Genomic DNA, 23,647 nt, shown 5'->3' with positions numbered 1-23,647 from the left:
TTTTTTAATTTTATTGCAGGTTTTTTTTGTGCATTGCTTTTAGTATGAGTGTGAGATAAATATTTACCACATTAAAATCCTTCCCTTAGTTGCAGTAATGGTAGTGATATTATTATAGTTTTCAGGTTCCTTACTTTATTTCTTAGTGCTTGCCCTCATATTCCATATCATTCCATAAGAAAGCAACTTGCTGAGTTAAACTTGAACAAAAAATAGAGCTGGCTGTTACAGCCTGTTAATATACTTTCTCAAAGCCTTTTTGTTTTTGTGGAGTGATGCTTGTTGTAGTAGCAACTGTCATGGAGACCTTTCCATCATAATTCTTGTAAACCATTGGACTTCGTGTCCTTTTAGTAGTCTGTTTAGAGGATATATTTTAATACAAAGATGCTACAGAAATATTGGTTACGTGAAAGAGAGAACTACCAGAATTTTATGTTGATTTCCATGTTTTGCTAGAACTGAAAGTGGCCTTGAATGGCTACTGGGGCACTTAACAATGAACAAACAAAGTGCTTTGTTTGGTAAGCAGAGGACAGCCCCCAAAGTAGCAATCGTTTCCTCATTTACTGTCAATGTTTGTTAAAAGAGGAATATTTTGGGGCTTTTAACACGGATACTTCTCTGCAGTTGGAACAGACAAGAAGTTTGCCCTTCAAACTAGCATGCTGTAGTTGCAATGCAATACAATATTTACAGTTTGGTAGTGTGTTGTTTATTACAGAGATTAAAATCTCAGGTTGTGCCTCCAGTGTGGGAGGGACACTGGTAACAAACAGCATCCTCTGTTTCATATCTGTGCTTTGAAGAGTGCTGTGCTCCATTCAGGCTGAATGTCTGAGCAGTTCTTGCAGTTTTCTCTAGACAAAAACCCCCTTTTTCCAAGAAGATGACAACAGTTAAAGATTCATCTCCTGGAGTGCTCACCTTCTTGTGCGAGTTTTGTCCAGAGTTCTGTCTTCATGGCAGGGAAGGATATGACAAGAAAACACCCCATCATTGATCTGGATGATAACATGGTGTATTAAAATGAGTCGTGAATTAAAATACTAATTGAATCTCTTGCAATCATTAAGAAATTAAGCAGCATTGGTTTTCAATGTACAGATTCAAAAATGTGTTCTCTCCCCTGAGAGCGTGTAAATAGGAGGACTCAAAAATGCCACCAAGAGAAAACTGTTCCATGGCAGAACTAAGATGCATCTGGGCTCTGTAACACTACTATTTTGTGTTTAAACTTAGCATGCTTTCTAGTTCCCCAGTTCTCAGAGTCACCATAGTGTTTAATTTATGCTCTTCAATCCCATACAATCTATTCCGCACTGCTCAGGTTGTTTTACCTTCCAAAATGAGGCAGTGTGCCTCTGTAGGGCTTACATTTCTATAAAGCACCAAATTGAATTAAGGGCTTGGTGTTTGTAGATCCAAATCAGTGATCTGGAGCAGCCTCCCTTTACTGGGGGCTGTGCCACAACTAATTCTTGGCTTCCAGGGTCTGTTTGCTGCTTTCTGCTCTGTCCTGTTTCTACTTTGTTCTTTGGCTCTTGGCACTGTTGGGTCAGGGCAGCTGCTGTGAGTTTGCTTTCTTAGGGAAAGAGCTACTTTCATCTTAAATTGCTTTATTTGGGACATTTTCTGTTGTTTGAATGCTCTTTTTCTGAAGGTTCCTCCATATACAATGTTGGGATGGTCTTTAATCTTGCAGTATTTTCTTAAATCCTTTGATTTATACTGATATCTAAGGGGATTTCAGTTCTTTCAGCCCTGTATAACTGTTTCTGTATTGATGTGTTTCAAAAACTGTCTCTTAATTTGAGATGATGCAGTACCATAGGGCCCTTCAACACCTTTTTGTCTGCTTGCATGATGGTCTCAGCTTTGTGGGAAACTGACCTGACACTGGGGCTGGTTCTGCCAAGCACCAGAAATCAGCCTTTTCTAATATTGTTCTCTGGGATCCACATACTTCTAATCATTTTGCTCCATATCCAGTTTTGTAGTATGTTACAATTAAGTTTTTAGAAGAGAAGTGACTGTTATAAAATTCCCAAGAATGAAATCAGCTGCTTTCTAAAGGAAGCACTTCTGTGTTAGCTCTTATTTTTTCAGGCTATGGTATCATAGTGCTGGGGTGACATTTTTAAAATATTTTCTGGAACTTCTGCTGTATAATGAGCAATTAACAATGAGTAACGTGTCCAAATGGCTCTGCACAGTGACCAATGCCCAGGTAAAATAGGATCTACCCAAAACTCTCAGCACTGTGCAAAGTCATTTCGGTGTTTGCTCACTTCTGGCTTTTAGCTGTTTCTGTGTCTACCTTTGCTGTTTACTGGATAGATTGTACAAACAGTTGCATTCGTTGTCTGATATTTCCCTTCCTCCCATTCACTTCAGTAGGATGGTCAGAAGTAGCAGTTCCTTCTGTTTCTTGATGAGCTCCTGGTTGACTGACTCCCACAGAGAACAATTTCTGCACCTCTCTTAAGTGTCATAGCAGAAGTCACACTTTTTTTTTTTGGAAAATAAACAAGTAATTGATTCAAATTTATTCAAATACCTTTATTGTAACTTAACCTGTCCAATTTTGTATATTTGTGTAACTATTTCATTTTGTTCTGGGAGTTTTTGACCCAGGACTTTGGAGTCTCTAGTGTATTTTCTTAACTATAAGATTTTGCTTTATAATTTACTGTGATATGTTATCATAGACCAGAGTGAAGCTGGTAAAGGTACTTTTGGTGAGGAAAGTAAACTTTAAGGAAATACTAGATGTAGTACTCAGATTTGAATGGTAGGTTTATTGATAATAAGCCAAAAAAGTGCATCATTTCATAAGCATTATGGGGAGGATTTGCAAATGCAATAAAAAACCTGATTCCTGTCCAATCCTGTTTGGTTAATTAAAGCAGAATAGCATAGATTTTATGAGGTCAGGAGGCAATGGAAACTGCTGATGTGATGTTCCTGTCATTAACAGTGTGTGATATGTCAATAAATTTCTCAAGTGCAGGCATTCCAGGAATATATTGAATTGCATAGATTTCCCATGTAACTTAGTTGTGGTACATTAACTAGGATGCAAGCACTGGGACGAGCCTAGAATAGCCTTGCATGTTGGGCACTTGAGAACTGACATGCATCCCAAAGTGTACATAAATATTGCATTGCTACCTTAATGCCTGGTACCAATGCCATGCAGTTCTGTCCCCCTTTTTTTGCTTGATCATCTTTCTCCTCCAAGCATGTCTTCTGGCTATATGCAATAGTATGTTTCTACTTACCTTGGCATGGACAAAATGCTGTCTCTGTAGTTGGATGCCAGTAGGTGCATTGCAAAGTAAGTTTTTGAATGCCATAACATTACAGCAGGAGTTAAAAGTTGTCCTATAGTATGTAATCAGTTTGCTGAGGGGCCATTTTTCTGTTGTTTTATGTTTATTATTGATCTTGAATAAAATTTTAAGAGTAAATGTGTCCAGTTTCACTTGCTTAATTTACAGTATGCTGTTACTTCTGTTTAGTTCATGTGTATTACAAAGCCTTAAAGTAAATGCACAGATATTTGGTAGTATCTCAATAACAGTTGGAAGACAGACCAAAATATTCCTTGAGTAACAGAATGTTTTATAAGTATTGCTAGCTGATAAGATGATATTTTGGTATGAATAGTGCAGTCTTCTAATTCAGTAATGATTTGTGTATGTACTGCATGGATGTTGTGTAATAAAAATGCTGACAGTCTGCCACACATTCATCTTGTAGACAGGGCTTGATTGATTTGTATTAGAGATAAGAATGAGATAAGAATAAGATATTGGAACCTTTGATTCCAGGAAGGTGTTTCAGGGTTGTGAATGAGTCTTAGTGACTGCAGATCTCAATTCCAGGATAAGTTAGATGAGTTTCTAGTGAATAAAGAAGTCTGCTTTTCCCATGCTCGTTAACTTTTGGAATTGCCTGTTAAAGGTTAATGATAGATTGAAGTAATATAGTGCTAAAATGTAATCCGTTATGACTGGAACATGTTTGAATGTTTTTAAGTCATAGTCTTCAACCCTACAACCATTTTATTAAAATAACTGCAAGATTTAAAAGTTTAAATTCTTCTGGAATTACAAATGTGACAATCCTAAAGCTGCGGTGTCAGTGCAGAGCGGGGTTGGACCTGCTGTTGGCTTATCTGTAAGGAGACTGTAAAGCATGTCTGAAGGAAGTTTGGGGTTGAATATTGAGTGCAAAAAGAAGGTGCAGTTGTTGACAAGAAGTGTCTGGAAGTGGATTTGCTTGGCATATGTAACGCAGGTCTCGCAGAACTGAAATGTGTGGGTTTGCTGCGGTGTTGCTTGGTTCTGTCCCATCCCTCCTGTCTTTTTCTCTCTCCCTCTTGGGTCCTGAAATGTAAGAAGGATGTAGGAAAGGCAGATGCTGGAAAAGATATGGATGACAAGAGAATCGTATGCTCACTTGAGTATTGAATGCGGACAGGATATGATCCACACTAAAGGATTTAATGTGTTGGTTATTTCTAGGGGAAATCCTATGTTGATTATCTAAGAGTGTCAGCTCTGTGTTATTTTTGAGTATGCTGTGTCTGTAATTTGAAGGCAGTATGTAAGACTCAATCTCATCTACCAGAGATGCAAAGATGCAGTTTTATTCATTCCTAAGGAATATATGTATGGGATTGAGCCCTGTAAATAAATTGTCCATAATGCACAGCATTGGAGGAGGTAACTGTGCCATTCTGCTTGGCTGCATCGTGGAATCAGAGTACTTTGTAGGTTGGAAGGGACCTCGAAAGATCATCAGGTCCCAGCCTTTCATGGGAAAAGGGATTATGACAATAGAAGTTTAATAAGGTTGAAAATGCCTAATGGCAAGCCCTGTTTTTACATAATTCTCTGTAACCTTAGGCTAATCAACTTTCCTTTAACTGTATTTTCCATGTTTCTTTCTTACAAAGACATTTGCACAGCATTTCAAAGGTGAAGAGCTGTATAATTGCGATGTATCGTCATTGTGTAATGCATCTGACATTGGCTCTCCCCTTGCGGTCATGAATATATACATCAACTGAATATTTTTGCTCATGGGAAAATCGTCCTGAGCACTGTGAAATGATGAAAATACTGCAGATTCTGTAACATTCCTTAAATTCAACATCATCATTTAGGCACCGAATTAAGAACGAGTTTTAATTCCTCTTTCTGTTTACTCATTAGGTTTCCTTGGAAAACTGTGTTGAGGTTGGACGAATTGCCAACACATACAATCTCACAGAAGTGGATAAATATGTTAATAATTTCATCCTAAAGAACTTCCCCGCGTTATTAAGTACTGGTGAATTTGTGAAACTCCCCTTTGAACGTCTCGCCTTTGTGCTTTCAAGTAATAGCCTTAAGCACTGCACTGAACTTGAGCTCTTCAAGGCAGCTTGTCGCTGGCTGCGGTTTGAAGAGCCTCGAATGGAATATGCTGCAAAGCTAATGAAGAACATCAGATTTCCTTTGATGACACCCCAGGATCTTATTAACTACGTTCAAACAGTGGACTTCATGAGAACTGACAACACCTGCGTAAACTTGCTTTTGGAAGCCAGCAACTACCAAATGATGCCATACATGCAACCGGTTATGCAGTCAGAGAGAACTGCCATTCGATCAGACAGCACTCACTTGGTAACGTTGGGGGGAGTGCTGAGGCAGCAGCTGGTTGTCAGCAAAGAACTACGCATGTATGACGAAAAAGCCCATGAATGGAAATCATTAGCTCCCATGGATGCACCGAGGTACCAGCATGGCATCGCTGTCATTGGAAACTTTCTCTATGTAGTTGGGGGCCAGAGCAATTACGACACAAAAGGAAAGACAGCAGTTGACACAGTCTTCAGATTCGATCCCCGCTATAACAAGTGGATGCAAGTCGCGTCTTTAAATGAGAAGCGCACCTTCTTCCACCTAAGTGCCCTGAAAGGACATTTGTATGCAGTTGGTGGTCGAAATGCAGCGGGTGAGCTAGGTAAGCACTTGAAGTATGACTCCTTGCCTTTCTTTTTAGGCCTTGAAGTACTCTGCTGCCCCGTGAATGGAGGGAGAGAGAACTGAGTTTGTGAGCATGCAGCTTCTTTCTGGCAATCCTGGAAATGCGTAGATACAGTTGTCTGGATGCTGTTTTTAGTTGGCTGTTTTAGAAGGACTTCCATGAGATACCTGTATCTCACACCCTGATGCAAAATATCCAATCTCTTCAACTTTGTCATCAGTGTATCTACATGTAAAACAATATGTATGAAAAGTGTATGCACAGCTATATAATTTGAGCTGAGAAACCAAACCAACTCTTCTCGCTTTAGGGGAAGATGCAGCTTTCCAACTGAAACTCACTGTTGCAGGAAGGCCGTGTTTTAAAAGGAGCACATTTCCTAGAGCAGTCATTCTGAAATACTAGATAGGCTTTCTTTTAAGACAGGCTAATGAGGTTTGGATGTTCTGACATTCTGTGCTTTTTAAACCACTTAAAATGTTAAATTTTTTTTGCTTCTAATCTTGTGACTACACAGGTAATGTACCATTACTGCAGAAGACTGTTTTGTTGCCTCCATCTCTCTTCTTGTCAAAAGATACTTAATACTACTCCTCTAAGTTTTTAAATTAAAAGTTACCATGTAACTCTTAATTAAGAAATCAGTAGTGGGTGGCCCCTGTGAACCCACTGGATCTTCCAAAGCAATAATGTTAAAGTTTACACCCAAATCAGGGACTGTGCAGTCAATTGTAAATTCGTGTCACTGCTTTAAAATTGGAAAGTTACAGTGATTATGCTTGGCATTTTATCATAGTAATGTATCTAATATGGATGTAACATTTCCTTTTTCTGTTTGCTACTGAATCCCAATACTCAGCTGCCTTGTTTCTCTAGTAGCTGCTAAGCCCTGCTTTTTTATAAATACGAGTAAATATTTATTTGAAACAATACAGACATGAATTTGTTATGTAGCAGCTCATAACTTTTTTAACTAGTGCATCTCATCTGTTCAGGTAAACGCTCTTCTATGAACTTACTGCAGGCTTTTAGGAATCAGTGCTTTGTGCTGGTACGACCCAACACAGGGCTGCGTGAGGTTTAGAATCCAATCTCCTTGAAATGAGATTTCAAAATGCTTCCTAAAAAAATTTCATTGGAAAATAGTTGGCAAAAAAATTCATTTTCATTTTCTTTACCAATATTCCTATTTAAATCAGGAGGTTCTCATAGCTTTTCTTACATGTTGCTTTATCTTACCGTGTAAGAGTTGTATTTATCCTTGCCTTGAATGTCAGAAAACCTGATCTCCGTTGAACTGTTTTCTACTGACATTAATTAATAGCAGCCAGCTGGATTACTTACCTTAAGTATTTCATAACCCTATTCTATGCAGTTGGCACAAATGTCAGTGAAAATGTTGCTTGGCTGTTACTGAGCCATTGCAAGCAGTGCTTAAAGCAAGCTTTTAGTGCAGTGTTTTCCTTAGATCTGATCATGCAGTATCATTCTGCTGAGCTCAACTCTTCTGCAACTTTGAAACACAAAATCCATCACTTGTTTAAAACTATTCTGTGAAGATATCATTAAAATACTGCAGCGGTTTCCTCACAGAGCTGGAAAATGTCATTGGATCATTGTGGGAAGAGCACTCCATAAATGCTAGGCATTGTAGCTGTCTCATGCTTTGATTCAGGGCTTCAATTTCTTTTCTTGTTAATTGTGAGGCAAGTCACTTTTCATTTTCATGTTTCTTTCATAAACCTTGACAGCTGAAAGATGAAATCCAGCTTAAACTTTCCATTCTCATCAGAGGAGAAAAACTTCAAGCTTTCATACAAGAGAAGGTCAGGTGTGTGTTGGACAGGTATTAAGGAACTTGGCCTTGGGTTCAAACTAATTTCAATCTGTTGTAAGAGGAAAAATTACAGAAACCTCAATTCAGCTTTCCAGAAGATCACCTCTTATGGAAAAGGGCCGAAGGATTCAAGTTAACAAAATGAATTTCTTTTTTTTTTTTTAATTTTTTTTATTTTTTTACCTCCTGACAAAGTGCTGGGATAAAGATTTTATTTTTATTTGAGGCTCTACAGCAAGTCTTCCCCAAACAGTTTTCAAATGATCAATCTTCTGAGGACCGTGTTGTAAATATCACTTCCTTCCTCAGCAGTGTGCACTTTAGCAGTAATAAATTGCTGCTGTTCAATGATCTATGGCACTTGGAGAAAAATTGGGTTCAGTGATAAGGATGAGTAAACTGCTGTGGATGTGGTGGATGCAACAGAGTATGGTGAATGTTTTATGAAATGTGCTGAACTCAAAAATTGTAATTCAAACTTCCAAGTATGCACTGGTCCCAGGAGGACTGTGTGTAGTTCTGGTTTGTTCTTTTTAAGCGTCTAAGCAGGGCAGAAGATACAGAGAATGGAGCAGCTTGGAGAAACCAGGCATGCAAGAGGAAAGGCTTTTTGGGAAAGGAGATGGAGACTGTGTGGTCACAAAGATGCTCAGAAGCAGTGCTTGTATGGCACTTCTAGTTGTGTGGAACACAGGATTCTAGTTTCCTCTCAAAGAAAAAAGTGCGTTTTTGTTTCTGAAAGAACTCAGTTGTTCCTGATGCTGGCAGAAGCTGCTCCTCGCATAGGGAACTTAGCAGTCCGTGTTCTGATGTTTCAGGCTCTGCTGTTGCCTGCCTTCACTGGAGTTTGGCATTGTGTGAGATTCTCCTAAGGGCTTTGGAGGATGTTGGACTGTTTGAACTGCAGATCCATCATGCTGCAATAAAGGCAGAAGGCTACTCATAGTTTAGGGAAAGACAGCTATGCTTTGTCCTGACCCCTTGCCCTGTAAATGGGAAGGCATTTTCTGCGTAGCTCATGTAATGCTAACTCTGAGTTCAAGCAACATATTTTTGTAATAATGAAGAATACAGCATAAATGTACATATTATACGTAGTGTTATGTATGTTGTTGAGTAAGAAGAAAAATCTGCCTTGTTATGCTGTTAGGCTGTTTGCTGCCTGTGTAGTCCTGTAAATATCAGACTGAAGTGAGAACCAAAGGATCATAGGATGGCCTGGGTTGAAAATGACTGCAATGCTCATCCAGTTTCAACCCCCTGCTGTGTGCAGGGTTGCCAACCAGCAGACCAGGCTGCCCAGAGCCACATCCAGCCTGGGCTTGATCTCATGTGCAAGCTTATTTTGAAGCGATTTTCTCACCATGCTAGGAACCAAATTACTTAGGGCTCTTTCAGCTTAACAAAGTAAGCTTTGAGTTCTACAGCAGCAAGCTGTGTCAGGAAATATGGTAACATGAAAATTCCAGGTTTTTGAACACTGTTCGCAGTTGCTGAAGTGTGCTGTTGTAATAAACCTCAAGGCCCTTTAGAAGCTACAGAAGTGGTTCATATCTGTATATCCTCAAGTAGCATCACATGGCAAAATAAAGTGAGGGCAGACTGAGCATTCCATGGGGCTGCCAAAGTTTTGTGTCCTTTAAAATGAGACCTGTCCTCCCTGTGTTATTGGTAATGACCAGAGCAGCAGTTTCACCATTAAAACACAAAGCCTGATTTGAATCATTCACGCTCTTGGAAAATGAATCCATCTGTCTCATCCTATAAAAATATGTGCTTTGGTTCAGTAACATGGTTCTTTTGAGTGAACCGTTCTGTGTACTGTGTTCAAGCCAGAGATAATACACAGAATTATTTCTTAAAACAGTGCCCCCTTAAGTAATAGCTGGAGTTACTTTTTCCTTTTCAGTGCAGTGGGAGATTGCATTAAAGCAAAGATAGAAAGACCTTGCTGGGAAACAGGGCCACAACTATGCAGAAAACCCAAGCAGAACAGTAGGCTTTTCTCAGCTCAGAAGTAATCAGAGTGGTTTTAGAGCATGGTGGATGTGAGTTTTGAGTTTGGATGATTTGTCTGTTATTTTATCAAGCGTGTCTTTATGTGTACAGGTAATATACAGGAGAGTTTTTGAAGCCTCATCGGAGGTGGGGGATCTTGAACTCAACAGCATCTTTGCTCAGAGAGCTGATGTCTTTACTGTGTGACAGTAGTGATGCCAGCAGAGTGATTGTATCCATTTTTGCATCTTTAATTTTCTCTTTGTGTCTTAAAGCGGCCTTTTGACTAAAGATTCTCTCAAATAGAACTGCTGTGCCAGTTGAGAGAAACAGCTGCCCTCTGCCTTGGTCCATTGCCATTTTTTGATTGCCAGTGGCTTCATGATTTTTATACATGCTCTGCTTTTCCTGCCTCTATACTGTATTAGAAATGTAAGTTTCTCACCTCAGCAAGAATTGTAAGCACCGTGGGGAGGAGGATGCCTTTGTTTCTGTGAAAGGAAGTGATGGTTTTGGTGCACCATGGCAGCTAGCAGGAGGTCGGAAGGGTCTGCTGTCAGGTTGGAACTGGGACACCTATAATTACTTGCATGTCTGATCTTTTTCTGTTCTTGAAATTTCTGCATATCTTTGCTTTTCTGGTTGCTAAGTAGAGCAGAGTATAAAGGAGCTTTCCTCTTCAGGAAAGGCTATTGAGATGGATGAATACATTCACACAGGAAGGAGGTTGGAAACTTTTGAGAGTTGGGCTGGTACTGCACATGGTACCAGAATCCCACTGCTAAACCCAATTTGGATTGAGATATTGAATTTACACTCAGTTTATGGAGTTGGTTTTTTTGTTTGTGCTTCCAACTGGGTAAGGTTCTGTCTTCTGCCCTGCTGGCATCATGGCAGTGTAAATCCCAGATGGATGTAACAGGAGATTAAATGGGGATAAAAACAAGCTTTGTAAGTAGAGATTTTGGACTTCAAGTAAAAATATAGCATGACTTTAAGCTCTTATTTGCAGAGGAATGCTTGAGTGCCTTTTTTTTCCCCATTCATTCATGCATTTTTTTTTTTTTTTTTTAACTATCTGTGTGTATACAATGTGAAAGACTTATTTCCAATGGCTGAGATGGGGCTGTTGTGTAAGAAGAGAGCTGTGTGGGATGAGGAGTGCTCAGTGAGGGAGAGAGCCCTTAGAGGGAGCTTGGAAACTTGACCGCCAGCTGGGCTGGTCTTACAAGCCACAGATCTGACACGTCAGCAGTAGTGTACAGAGACACTTCAGTTACTTTACATCAGTTTTGGGTTTTCAGTTTATCTTGCAGATTTAAATTTCAGCTCCTGTGGGAGGGAAAGCTGAAAAAAAAAAAAACCCAAACAATTTAGCAGTTCTCTTGTGCAATGTCATTCTCTTTTAATCTTGCATGGTGCTGAAGCAGTTTTCAGATGGTATTCCTGACACTTGAATTGGAAGCTTCTAGTTGGAATGTGTGTCTCCTTGGGATGCTAACTGTATGGAGTTGCAAAATACCCTGTTCTGCGGCTATAAGAAGGTTATACATTTTAAAGGGATTAAAAGAAGTCCACTGTAATGCATGCTTCACTAAATTTTCCTTGAGCAGGGTTCTTTTGGAGATAGTCTGAGGCTGTGGTTTAATTTATCTCTTCCAAAATGCTCCAAAGGCTTTCTTAAAGACAGATCAGCAGTTTAGGGCGAGGTGTCTTGCAGTCACTGTGTCAGTGTTACTGGCCTGATTGATGTGCTTCACTGATATTGGTGTGCAGCCTTACAGTGATGCTGTAATGAGATTCTGCCTTTATAATGTCAAGAATATCAGCTTCTGTGTTCTTTGATGGGAAATCCCACACTGTCAGTCACCATTGCTGATTCTATATAGGTGCCTGAAATTTTCTACACTTGATTGAACGAAAGCTTGTTCTGAAGCAGGTAAAATGCCACAGATTGCATTTTGTATGCGTGGTCCACAAACATCTCTCAAGCGTCATTTAATAAGCATTAGAATCTGATTCATCATTTTAATTATTTAAAAGGAGATTGAATAATTCTAAGATAGCACGACTATTGGTAATTATTTTGTACTTGGAAGGTCACTGTATTACAGGTTTTTCAGGTCTTTTACCCTTCTGATCATATGGTGCTGTTCAAGCTGCCAATCTCTACACTTGCTCGGGTTCTCTGTCAATCTCCAGCAGACAATGGAGGAAGCTCTCCAAGAGGCAAGAGCAGAGCAGCTGGATGCACACAGCGTGGGCACTGGGTCCCACTACTCTGCTTCTGACAGAGTTCTTTAGCTGGGGCGGGTTATGTATCAAAAAGGAATGGGAAAGGAATTAATGGAAGGCAAGAATGCAAGATTTTCTTTTTTTGTTCCTTTGGGATGACGCTTGAGGCTTTTCTATATTGTCTCTACACATAATATTTACTAATTCCCTTAACTCTCAGCTATACAATGCTTCCTATTAATACTTCCTGTGTTTATGAATATATTAATGCCACTGCTGCTGTATTGAAAGCCAAATTACCATGTTAGATTCAACATTTATATTCTCATTTGTTTTAAACAGCCACTGTGGAATGCTACAATCCCAGAATGAACGAATGGAGCTACGTTGCAAAAATGAATGAACCCCACTATGGTCATGCTGGAACTGTGTATGGAGGTTTAATGTACATTTCAGGTAATTGCATGGAATTGTGTTACTTCTATGAAATAATTACTTATCTGACTTCTCCTAGTTCATGGGAAGTGATGAGATAGTCTCCTTTTGCAGTATGTTTGCCACGATACCAACTGGTGACACACATCTGTATGAAGCCAGATAAATGGCTTATATACTGTGGAGTCCCAGAAAGTGATTTCCAATAATGTTATGCATTTAGATAATAACAGCTTCAAATTGCAAAGCAATTATTCACTTAAGCCATCAGAACATCTCTTTTGTGTCACTAATGTGGCAATAACCATTAAACAAATGACCATTGAACACATCCTTATTGGTATATTTTGGAAAGCATTGGAAATTCTGGTATTTTGAAGGCAGACATCTGTTGTTACTGAGCTGACTCAAAGGGACAAGCACTGATATTAAACACAATTTACAAATGATGCGTATGCTTTCAGTGGTCTTTCAGTGTAATATACCTAGTCTTGTATCACCCAGGTTATGGCTTCATTTCATTTTTTTCCCTGAACTGAAGTAGGTTTTCTGAAAGTCTGGTATGTGCTCACTTCCTAAAGGAGGTTTGGTCTCAGTCTTGGTGATCAAGTTGGAATAAAGCTAGTAGTGATGTTTTTCCACTAATGGGAAAAACTAGACCCTGAATCTATGTTTTTGCTCGCTGATCTAAATATTTCCCTGTAGATTAGTGTCTGGTGTCATCCACAGGTCCATCCTGTGATCACAGAAGGTGAAAGAAGGATGTAGTCCTCTGTATGTTCTCTTGCTGTTTCGTGGGGTATCCTCTACTTTCTAACTTGGAATTCTGGCCAGGAAATGGGAAAGATTATCCACCTGCAGGCAGTTTGGGGAGATCCACTGAGGCCAGTTGATTCTCTGGATAACTTGTATGGAAGGGGCTTTGTGCCAGTAGGAAAGGAGGAATTTATTTCAAAATTTACCACAAGGTACAGGTTCACACTTGTGTTTCTGTGCTCAAATCTTAGTTAGCCTGTAGTCATTGTGCTGCTATCTGTGCTTTTTTCTTGTTCTGCTCGTCTTAGTGCAGGCAGAATGTGTGTGTACTCCTTAATGTGACTGTTCACATCAATACTGTGTCCCACATTTTTCTTTTCCTATACCCTCAGTTATCCCCATGAGTCGGGATGCTTTAGGGGTGAAAACATGAAGATTTGATTCTTGGTCAGTTCTTCATCACTACGTTAAGGCTTCTGCTCTCTGACAGGCCACCAAGCCCTGTCACTACCATGGCTATCAAGAAGTGTCAGGGCTTTACAGTCCCTCTGTTTTTCCTGTGGTTACTTTTTAATCTCCAAGTACTTTCTTACAGGATGCTTGTGGACACAGTGCAATCTGTCAGTTAATCCAAGGGTCATAATTCAATGCTGAATGGTTAGCACAGCAGGAGGTTGTTCAGTGGCAGCATTCTCTGTGTATTTTTCAGCACCTCAGATAGTTTTATCACAATCTGAAATGAACCATAGCCAATAAGCCTACAGACTTTGATTGCGTGATCGATAGGCAGGTCAGGATGCGGGATGATGGGGGTACTTCATCCACTGAGGGGAAATCATCCCACTGCTTTCTTTGGAACCTCTCCAGCAGCCTTTGCAGGGAATCACTAGGAAAGTATAAACATACAGAACTATAGGCACTCATTGCTGTCAGGATATGTGAAATATCTTCTCAGTTTAAATTACTGAAAGGTTTCTGTCAGGATGCAACAGGTAAGGACCATTTAAAATGTAACACCACTGAGTCAGAACTTGGCAGAAAAATGGTCTTCTGTATTCATGGTATGAAACAATACTCGCGAGCTGAACAAATAGTTAAAAAACCAAAAGTTTTGCCAGAATGAAGAATGAGTAACAAGTTTCTGTTCTTTTAATCTGCCATAATCTTCTTATTTAATGAAGTACTGCATCGAGTATGGCTCCCATATCCAGATTTAAAGGAACAAAGTCCATTAAAATGTAATCTGAAATGGAATGCGTATGTGATACTAATCTAAGCCAATGGGGAGAAACGTTATGTAAGATGGAATGAATTCACTAAAATATTTGATTTTGCTGTTTAATTATTACTTGTTAGAGTAAGCACTATTCTAACATCTGTTTTATTTTTTAGGAGGAATTACCCACGATACTTTCCAGAAGGAACTTATGTGCTTTGACCCTGACACAGACAAATGGACTCAGAAAGCTCCGATGACGACAGTCAGAGGTCTGCATTGCATGTGTACTGTAGGAGACAAGCTCTATGTTATTGGTGGAAATCACTTTAGAGGAACGAGTGATTATGATGATGTTCTAAGCTGTGAATATTACTCAACAACTCTAGACCAGTGGACTCCAATTGCTGCCATGTTACGTGGGCAAAGTGATGTTGGGGTCGCTGTCTTTGAAAATAAAATCTATGTAGTTGGAGGATATTCTTGGAATAACCGCTGTATGGTGGAAATAGTTCAGAAATACGATCCAGAAAAAGATGAGTGGCATAAAGTATTTGACCTTCCCGAATCGCTTGGTGGCATTCGAGCCTGCACTCTTACTGTTTTCCCACCGGAGGACAATACAGGGTCGCCGTCCAGAGAATCTCCTCTTTCAGCACCTTAGAAACGTCCCTTGACTTACGATGTTGTAGTAACACCTTTGCACTGCATCATGGAGTCTATTACTTCCCTTCAGTAGTTTCTGTTAGGCTTAGCCTACAGCGTTTGGTACAATTACTGGAAAAAAAAAAAAACAACGATTTTGACATTACTTGTGCTGTTTGTTTGGCCTAGAATGTTTGTGAAGTGGTTAACAAAGAAAACCCTGTACTCACTTGAGCCAAGCGTTGAACAGATGAGAAGATACTGTCTGTAAAATGTATGAATTAGGTACGTTATTAATGTTGTGTACTGGGTGTGAGGTGCCTCGTAACTTCATTTGGAAGCCCAATGAATCAAATTAGAACTTTGTATTGAATGCATTCTTTCACTGAATTTCATAATTGAAATCCTTTTTCCGTTCATTTTCAACTGCAGATTACAAAGGGAGGTAGACTACATCAGTATAAACTGTCCCAAGGTGGCCAAGGGTCCTGAGCTACCTCCCTCCTTTCCGAGTATTTGTGACATATCTGTTGACCCACCTGATTTTGTGGGTTCTTTCAGAGCATATGAAGTTCCTTAGGCAGAGTGAAGAGATAAATAATTTTAATAATCAATACTACACAGGAAATGGACCTTGTAGAGGTCAGGAGTTTTTTATAACATACGGAGTGTTTTTCCATGAGTCGGTTAAGTGATGCTTCAAGCAACAGACTTAAAATATTTGGGTATTTTTGAGTCTTTTCAGGAATTGGCTTCTGCTTGCGTGGGAGCACACGCTATAACAAATGGGAATTCAGTGCAGCTGTATATTCTGTTGTACATTTGTGCTGAATATAGGTGGACAAGGGCTAGAAACGTTCACTTAAGCCACTGAATTTGACCAAATTGTTCCATCAGTTGAAATTTAACCTACCTTTTCTCCTTTGCTGTTGAGCCAACTTGCGTAACGTGTCCTCTGTATAGTCTCTGTTAATAGGGTTATTCAGCACAAGGCGCAGCTTCGGCAGGAGAGCTGCTTTTGCTCAGTGAACTTGGACTACCACGTTTTACCTTCTTTGGTTCAATAAAACTTTTAACTGCAGTTATTCAGTCTAAGCTACCTCATGAATGTGTTTGGTTTTCTTCCTCTGCCTCACTGTCTCCAGGATACGCATTACGTATATCTGTGTGGGTAGATTAATTTGCTAGGAAACCAATGCAGAAGCGATCATGACTGGGTATTTTTGACCTACTTTTAAGAACCTATTTTGGCCTGACGTGTCTGTTTTATTGTTAAGGACTGGGGGGGAAAGAAACCCCACAAAAACTGTCCTAACTCCTTCCTTGGACAACTACTGCTTGTGTGCAGCTGTGCAAATTGTACAGAGGTCTTTTATCTGCTCCAGAATACAGTGCACTGCTGACAAATGGTAGCTGAGTGCTTCTCTAAGGCTAACAACACCACGATTTTCCTGAACTTCCCATCATGTTACAAGTGTTTTTCCTAATGAACACGATCATAGGGGCATCACCTGGGGAAAACTGTTTTAATCGGCTTATTTTATTGTGCTGCGTATTACTGATAACCATGTAAAGCTTAATAGACTTGTTGGGAGTATGCTGTTTGTATTTTGTCCTTTGCTTGATGAACCAAGCAGCAGTATTACGGTGTCAGTTTTGGAAACATTGATATTTATTCTTAATGCAGTTGACCAGTTATGATCACTACCAAAATGTATGTGTAAGCTTTAGGTTTTAATAATTGTTTTGGTTAAAATCAAAAGCAATTCTTCCTCTTAATAAAAAAGAAAAAAAAGAAAAATAAACTTGATTCTGTGTAGCTGTGCAAGATTATTGCAGGTGGAAGTGTGATGCTGGTGGAACTGGGGTGCAGCCAGGCAATGCTTGTTGCCTTAAGGATGCTCTTGTAGTGCTATGCAAGGCACAGATAGCAAAATGTTGCTCTGTCATTCAAGTGTTATGTGCTGCTCATTCTTTTCCTCACTCTGTTACAGGATTTTAGAGGCTGCAGTTGAAAACCTTGAAATCCTTGTTCCATTTGTGTTTTATTAAACTGAAAAGCAGTTGCAGTGGTTGAAACTCCTTTTGGATAGCACGTGTGTATCCTCTTGAATGCATGCTGGAAGTGAGGAGATGCACTCCTTACAAGTGGGCTTCTTTGCTGCTGCTCTCCATTCTGACAGTGCTTAAGGTGGAGTCTGACCATTATGAAGCATTTAGAAGTCAAGGCAGTGGTTTTGTCTGAACCTTGAGAATAAGCCAGGAGCTGGTACACTGCCACAGGGCAGAGATTAATTTTAGGGGTGCGTTATCCTTATTAAAGTGGAAGAATTCTTTGTCATCAGCATTGGACAGAGCACGGTGGATTCAAGCAATCAAAAAAACAGGGCATTCAATAAGATTAATCTGAGGTTGTTTTTCTTATATCTTTCTTAAATGTGTTCAGAATTGCATTAATGTCTACTCACTTGGTTTGAGAAGCAGACACCAAAGGTTCACCAAAGGCTGCTGTTTTCTTCTGTAATGCAGTACAAAATGATTTTGCTTACGATGCTTTCCTTGGCCATACTGTAACAGAACTTTTTTGAGTCCATAGCTGCAGATGCAGGGTGTATGGCAGCATCTCCTAAGGCTGTTTGGATGAACCAACCTCAGTATCTCATGCCAGCAATGTTCAGATAATATGCAGCTGCTTCCTTCTCGTTGATCTCAAGATCTACACTTTGATTTTGCTCTTACAGTACCTGAATTAGAGAAGTATCTGGATTAAAAGCAGTAAGTAGGGATTGGAATATATCCTACCAGCTGCCTGCAGTTTTGGAAGCCTAGTTAAAATTGGAGTGCAGGAGGCAAAATCTCTTAAGGCTAATGGCTAATCTCAGACTTACCATGGAACATAAAGAGCACCAGAACTCGAGGGCCAGACTGGATGGGACCCTGGGCAGCCTGGGCATCTACTAGGGGGCAACTTGGCCACTGTGGGGTGGGCTTTGAGGTCCCTTCCGTCAAAGTCATTTTATGACGTGCCCTCATTTGTGCCTCTGAGAGACAGGCTGCTCCTGGCGATACGCTGTGCTTGGCTGTGTGTGATAGCTCAAGTGCTCACATGGAACACGTGCCACCCTCCTCTGCTGTCATCGTGTGAGTGAAGCTCTGTTCCTGTGAGTCACAGGTTTTTTTCATAGTCACTTCTGAGTATCGTTTTAAAATTATACGGAATATTACAGGATGTAAGCTGGGGATTTTTTGGTAAGCAGTGTTTAAAGCTGAAAGCCAATCTGGATATGGAACTGCTAACATTATTGCATCTGGCAAAGACTGCTTGAAAGGTCAGACCTTGGCTCTTCATTCAGCGTTTCTGGCCGTGCTGCATTTTGATTTTGCTGTGGAGAGTTTTGGGGGAGGTTGTTGGTGAATATTTCATCCTGCAGCAAGAAAAAGCAAAGAAAAGGAAACACCAGCTACCAGCTGGATTATATGTGGTCTACTCCAAAAGTAATGCCTCCTACTTTATTGTGTTGGCCCACAACATCAGAGGTGGATGTTGGTGGTGTGGCAGGAGAGGCTGGACCTTCCCACCAATATTCCATTCTGTTTTATTGCTGCTGGAAGGCAGCAGAGGGGACGGCTGACAGAATGTCATTTAACATGAAAGTGGCAGTGAAGTAAAAAGGTCTCGGCCCTGCAGAACTGGAGTTGGTGGAGGAAATGTAGGAAGCCCCAGTGGCATCTATGCTTCTGCCTTGTGTGAGCAGAGATAAGTAGGGCTCTGTTCTGGAAATCACTTCAGCTCCCAGGGAGGAAGGTAGGTTTCATTTATTTTAATCCTTGTTTGTTCGTGGGAATCATTTGGATCTTGGCTCTCTGAAATGTAGGTTGGAGTTCAGTTGCAGTGATTCCACGTGAGAGGATTTCTGGTCAAAACCATACTTTTTTTTTTGCATGGTTTGCACGGTTCAGCCACTAATTTTGGAGTGGGTCAGGTTTTCTCTTCAGTTTCTGCTCAGCTGCTGAATATTTTACATGCTTTTTGTCTTAGTCCAAGCAGACAGGGGCATACAGAGGCCAAGCAGTTGAGAATATGACTGTGACTTCCTTGTGTCATCAAGCATATGTCCTCTGTAGTGATGCTGATGAAGACAAAAAGATGCAGCCCTGTTTGCTCCCCTCCTCCTCACTTCCTCTCCAAAGAAAACTCATCCTGTTTGTAAACATGTTTGTTGGGTTAAGCATTAGATCTGGGAGTTTTGCAGAGATCTCTTCTCTCCCTCACTCCTCATTTTTGCTGTCTATTCCTAATCAAGATGAGTTTTTTAGTTTTCTTTTAACACCATATGGCATGAAAAACCATGCATCTTGCAGCTTAGGATTACTCCAGAAAATGCACTTTTTAAGGAATCACATTTCACTTTCCTGTCCACGTCTGTGTATATATGGATGTTCTGGAATCTAGCTAACTTGATAGAGATGATGTGTGCCATATGGTCGCTGGGAAAACTTCAGTTTCAGTATCACTGGCTGAAGCAACGTGAAATAGTTACCATTTTGAGCAGCGTAAAATGAGTCTGTCAGCTGGTAAACAAGTTAAAAATTACAGAATTTGCTTTTTATAGGGACTCATGGTTTTGAGTTTTCCACTGCGTGCTCCACACAACACTGGCTTTGCACTAAAGTTTAAACCCTGTGTTCATCTTGCTCCTGTCCCCTGGGAATGGGTTGAGCAGAGCCCATGAGCTGAGCTGAGCGGTTGTCCCACTAGGAGCCATGGTTATGGGGGTGGTAGGGATGGGTTCGTGCTTGGACTAGGTGATCTCATGAGGGTGTAACACATCCTGGTTTCCTTAACTCTCCCATTTGCTAAAGGAAGACCTTTCCTTTTCCTGTACCTTTTCTAAGCCACTTGGGAAGTCTGTGGTTCCATTATGCATTCTGTGGGAGCCAAAACTTAGCACACTTTTGTGCGTGTGTTATCAGCTGAAGTTTTTAGAACTTGACTTCAGCTTTGCTTGATCGTTCTCAACCTTTCACTTCTTGTGCACTATCTGAAGGAAGAGGGTGGGATGGATTCAGCCCTTTTGGGTCCCAACGGCAGAGACTGGGCAGCGTGTTCCCAAGTGGAGGATACTGGGTAGTAATGGCATGGAGCATCTTTCAGAGATGGAGAGCAGTGTTTTGGAAGGGGACAGGCAAAAGGCTGTGCAGTGATTTTTTTTTTGTGTCTGGATGTGCTAATTGTTTGTTTTTGTTGTTGTGGAAAGTCAAAGCGTGTGAGGACAGCAGCAAGGGGAGAGCCTGTGTTTGTGGGTTTTCTGGCACTTGAGAGGCTCATTTGGGTTACAGCCACATCAGCATGGGTTGTAAAACTCTACACTGTGCTGGGCAAATATATGGCAGTGCGAGCACTGCTCCTCTTTGTGAGTGCTAAAGCAGTTCCTGCGGGCCATCTCCCATCACTGATTTCCATCATGTGGATGCTACAGAGGGACTGTGGTTTACAGTGGCAACTTCTTTGTACAAAATGTGCATCCACATGAGCCGTTTCCCGAGCAATCCCATACAGCATAACGATGGTTATATTATTTAGGCACACAAGGAAGCTCTGTAGTCTGTCCAAATGGTGTTTGACATGGAAGTGTAGATGAAGCAAAGGTATGAAATTAATTTTGCCTTTTGTATTTCTTCTCTAATTTTTTTAATCCTCAAAGCATCGCTGTGCATTTCAAGAAGCACCAACACATTGCTGAGTGCTCTTTGTTAGGGCAGTAAAAGCAAGCCCTGTGTCTGTGATTGGTTTTGTCTTTCTGACACTGTTTTATATGGTTATTGCTCTTTTCTCTCCTGTCCTGTGTTCTGGACACCCAGTTCTTGTTGCTAGTATGAATGGGGGAGCAAACCTTGAGAGACAGAGATGGAAAGGTAGGTGCTGATTGATCAAACCCAACCATGTCCAACAATGGGGTCCTCTGACCAGCACGCTTCCCATGAAGCTCTTGGTATAACCTAAAGAATTTCCAGACACTTGCTTCCAAACTTCTCTAAAGCATACTCTCTTGCAAATGAAGACAAAATGTTTGACAGGGCTGCGCAGGGCTTGTGCTGCTTCCCCAAACTGGAGTGTCTCTGCAAGGTTGGTGTGAAAGGAACAAACTCTTTGGGGAAACTCAACCAGCAGCTCTCTATGGTTCAGAGGCAAGATCTGCTATTGGAGAAACGTTAGGAAGATGCAAAGGAAGAACCTGAAATGAGCTCGGTGTAGAAGTGGAGCACTTCGTGTTGTTCCCAGCTGCTGTGTAACCCTGCCAGGTCCACGTGGCTGGAAGACCTCCAAAAGCTGCCATGCAGGTAATGGAAGGATGCAGCTGCAGGTATGACCCAAGGCTTGAGCCCAAGGAGGGGCACAGTATTAACCTGTACCTGCACAAAATTGTTGATGCATCATGTCGTGGTGTGGGTATTTTAGCTGTTATATTCTAAACAGGAAATCACAGCAGTGTTCGAGTTAGAAGGGGTCCTTCAAGGCCAGCTAGTCCAACTCCCCTGCATTGAATGGGGTTACCTACAGCTCTGTCAGGTGCTCAGAGCCAAAATAATGGAACACTGACTGTTTTTACTGCTTAGCATAAAGCCATCATTTGATTTCTTTGATGTCTTTTCCGTGTATTAGTCTGCACTGTTCCACTAGATAAGGCCAACCACGATTTGCTAATGAGAATAACTATCTTCACAAAGACAAACCAAGAGTATTTTTAGCAAAAAGATAGACTAACCAGACCACCAAGAGATGTGGCCGCATTAGACATCCCTATATAACATACAGACGTAATGCACAGGATTAGGCTTTGTAAATCCAGTTCTCTTTCCAAGGAGGATAAGTATCACTTTGAAATTATATTTAATTGTCCACTCCAGACTTTTTATGTCATTTAGTTTGTCTGGCCATGCTATTAGTGCCTTACGTCAGGGACAGAAAGCCTGCTGTGACCTTACAATGCACAAACCTCTAGGCAGAGCCTCTCCATCCTCCTCTCAGGACAATCTATTGTGCAGGAACAAAGGCTCAGCATAAAGGAAAATTAACTTGGAGGTTAAAAAAGGCTCTTACAGTGTGCAAAGAACCCCTTAGGCTGGTGGTCTCGTGTGCCTGGATGGTCTGGTGGTGATGGGCCCTTGAGCTCTGCGTCTGACCTACTTTGGAGAAGGTCCTGAAGTTGCCATTATGGAGACAGACCTGCTTAGAGGCTGGGAGGTCTCTGAAAAAAAAAAAGGCCTTTAAAAACCCTTCCTTTAAAATAATTAAACCCAGGGGTTTAGCAGTAACTAAAAATGGGTTAATTTATGATTGGAGATGCTTCTGTTGCCTGACCTCGTGAGAGCTGACATGCAGAGTTCACCCAGACCCCACTAAATGAACTCCTGATGGCTTTCCTCCCCGATTAAAGGTGCCTTCCCCAATTTCTGGCTGCCTTTTTCATGTAATAACTGCAGAAGTAAGACTCACTTGTGCAGCAAGCTTGCTGATCAGAGCACTCATCAGCTTGTTTCTGGAAATGACCCCAGTGGGCTGGTTACAGATGTACCCATCTGAAGCAAAATGACCACTGCAGCAAATTGCCCAGCACACCAGAAGGTGAGGCCTCATGGTCACAGCTTGCTGATGGCCAACACTGCAACAGCAGCATTTGCTCAGTGAAGATTTGCAGCCTTCACATCTCCAACAGCAGCACTGTGCTGCTGAACTCATTTGTGCAGTGCACATTAATGCCCGCTGTGTGCCCATGTCAGCTTTCCCTGATAGTGGCAGCACAGTGGGCAGAATCCCCTTGCATGGTGTGGAAGAGCCTGGGCTGTAGAGATATTGCTATAGTGATTCCAGCTGTTTAAAATGGGATGTTGATCAGATAAAGGCAGTAATTTCTCAAGGAAAAGATTTGATGTATGTAGTTACTGGTAACTAGCAGCACTGTTATTTCTTCATGACTGACCAGTAACCATGAGGGGAACAGACCAGAGAGGTGGTGGGTGCCCCTGCAGACACCCAAGGCCAGGCTGGATGGGCTTTGAGCACTGATGGAGCTGTGGGTGTCCCTGCTCAGTGCAGCAGTTGGACCAGATGGCCTTTCAGGGTCCCTTCCAACTCCAACAGGTCTATGGTTCTATGACATGACCTTGGATCTTAGCACAGCTTGAGAAGGTTGAGTATTTTGGCTGGGGAGAAAATTATGGGATGTACTAGAGAGATGGAAGTGTGAAGAATAAAGGAATACAGAAACAGGAATAAGGGAGCACTGAGAAAGGACAAGAGTGGGAATGTGAGTGGAGCTCTCTGGCTCCCTCGTGTCTCCGCTTTTGCTGTGGTGGCGACTTTCCGAATCCGTGCCGTAATGAGATGTTCACACAGAACAAAAGGTAGTATTAAATGAAATGAATAACTGTCAAAATCTATGACAAAAAAAAAAAAAAAAAAAAAAAGAAAGAAAAAA

General features: G+C 41.0%; 1 protein-coding gene across 4 annotated transcripts in view; it reads left to right on the top strand.

Moving 5' to 3' along the window:
- The window catches only part of KLHL13 (kelch like family member 13), a 67,258-nt gene extending 50,281 nt beyond the window's left edge, over positions 1-16,977 (top strand). For all 4 annotated transcript variants that reach the window (XM_042876652.1, XM_042876653.1, XM_042876655.1 and 1 more), the window contains 3 exons: positions 5,226-6,021; positions 12,458-12,571; positions 14,699-16,977. In XM_042876652.1, the coding sequence (XP_042732586.1) occupies positions 5,226-6,021; positions 12,458-12,571; positions 14,699-15,186 (1,398 nt within the window). In that variant the 3' untranslated portion in view covers positions 15,187-16,977. The remainder of the gene's footprint in view (positions 1-5,225; positions 6,022-12,457; positions 12,572-14,698) is intronic.
- Positions 16,978-23,647: the final 6,670 nt, after the last annotated feature.

This window comes from Lagopus leucura, unplaced genomic scaffold (genome assembly GCF_019238085.1).
Source record: "Lagopus leucura isolate 7727_CA_CO unplaced genomic scaffold, USGS_WTPT01 Super-Scaffold_100016, whole genome shotgun sequence".
NCBI lineage: Eukaryota > Metazoa > Chordata > Aves > Galliformes > Phasianidae > Lagopus > Lagopus leucura.
Note: the sequence above shows the minus strand (reverse complement) of the source record. Positions and strands in the feature narration are given on the sequence as shown.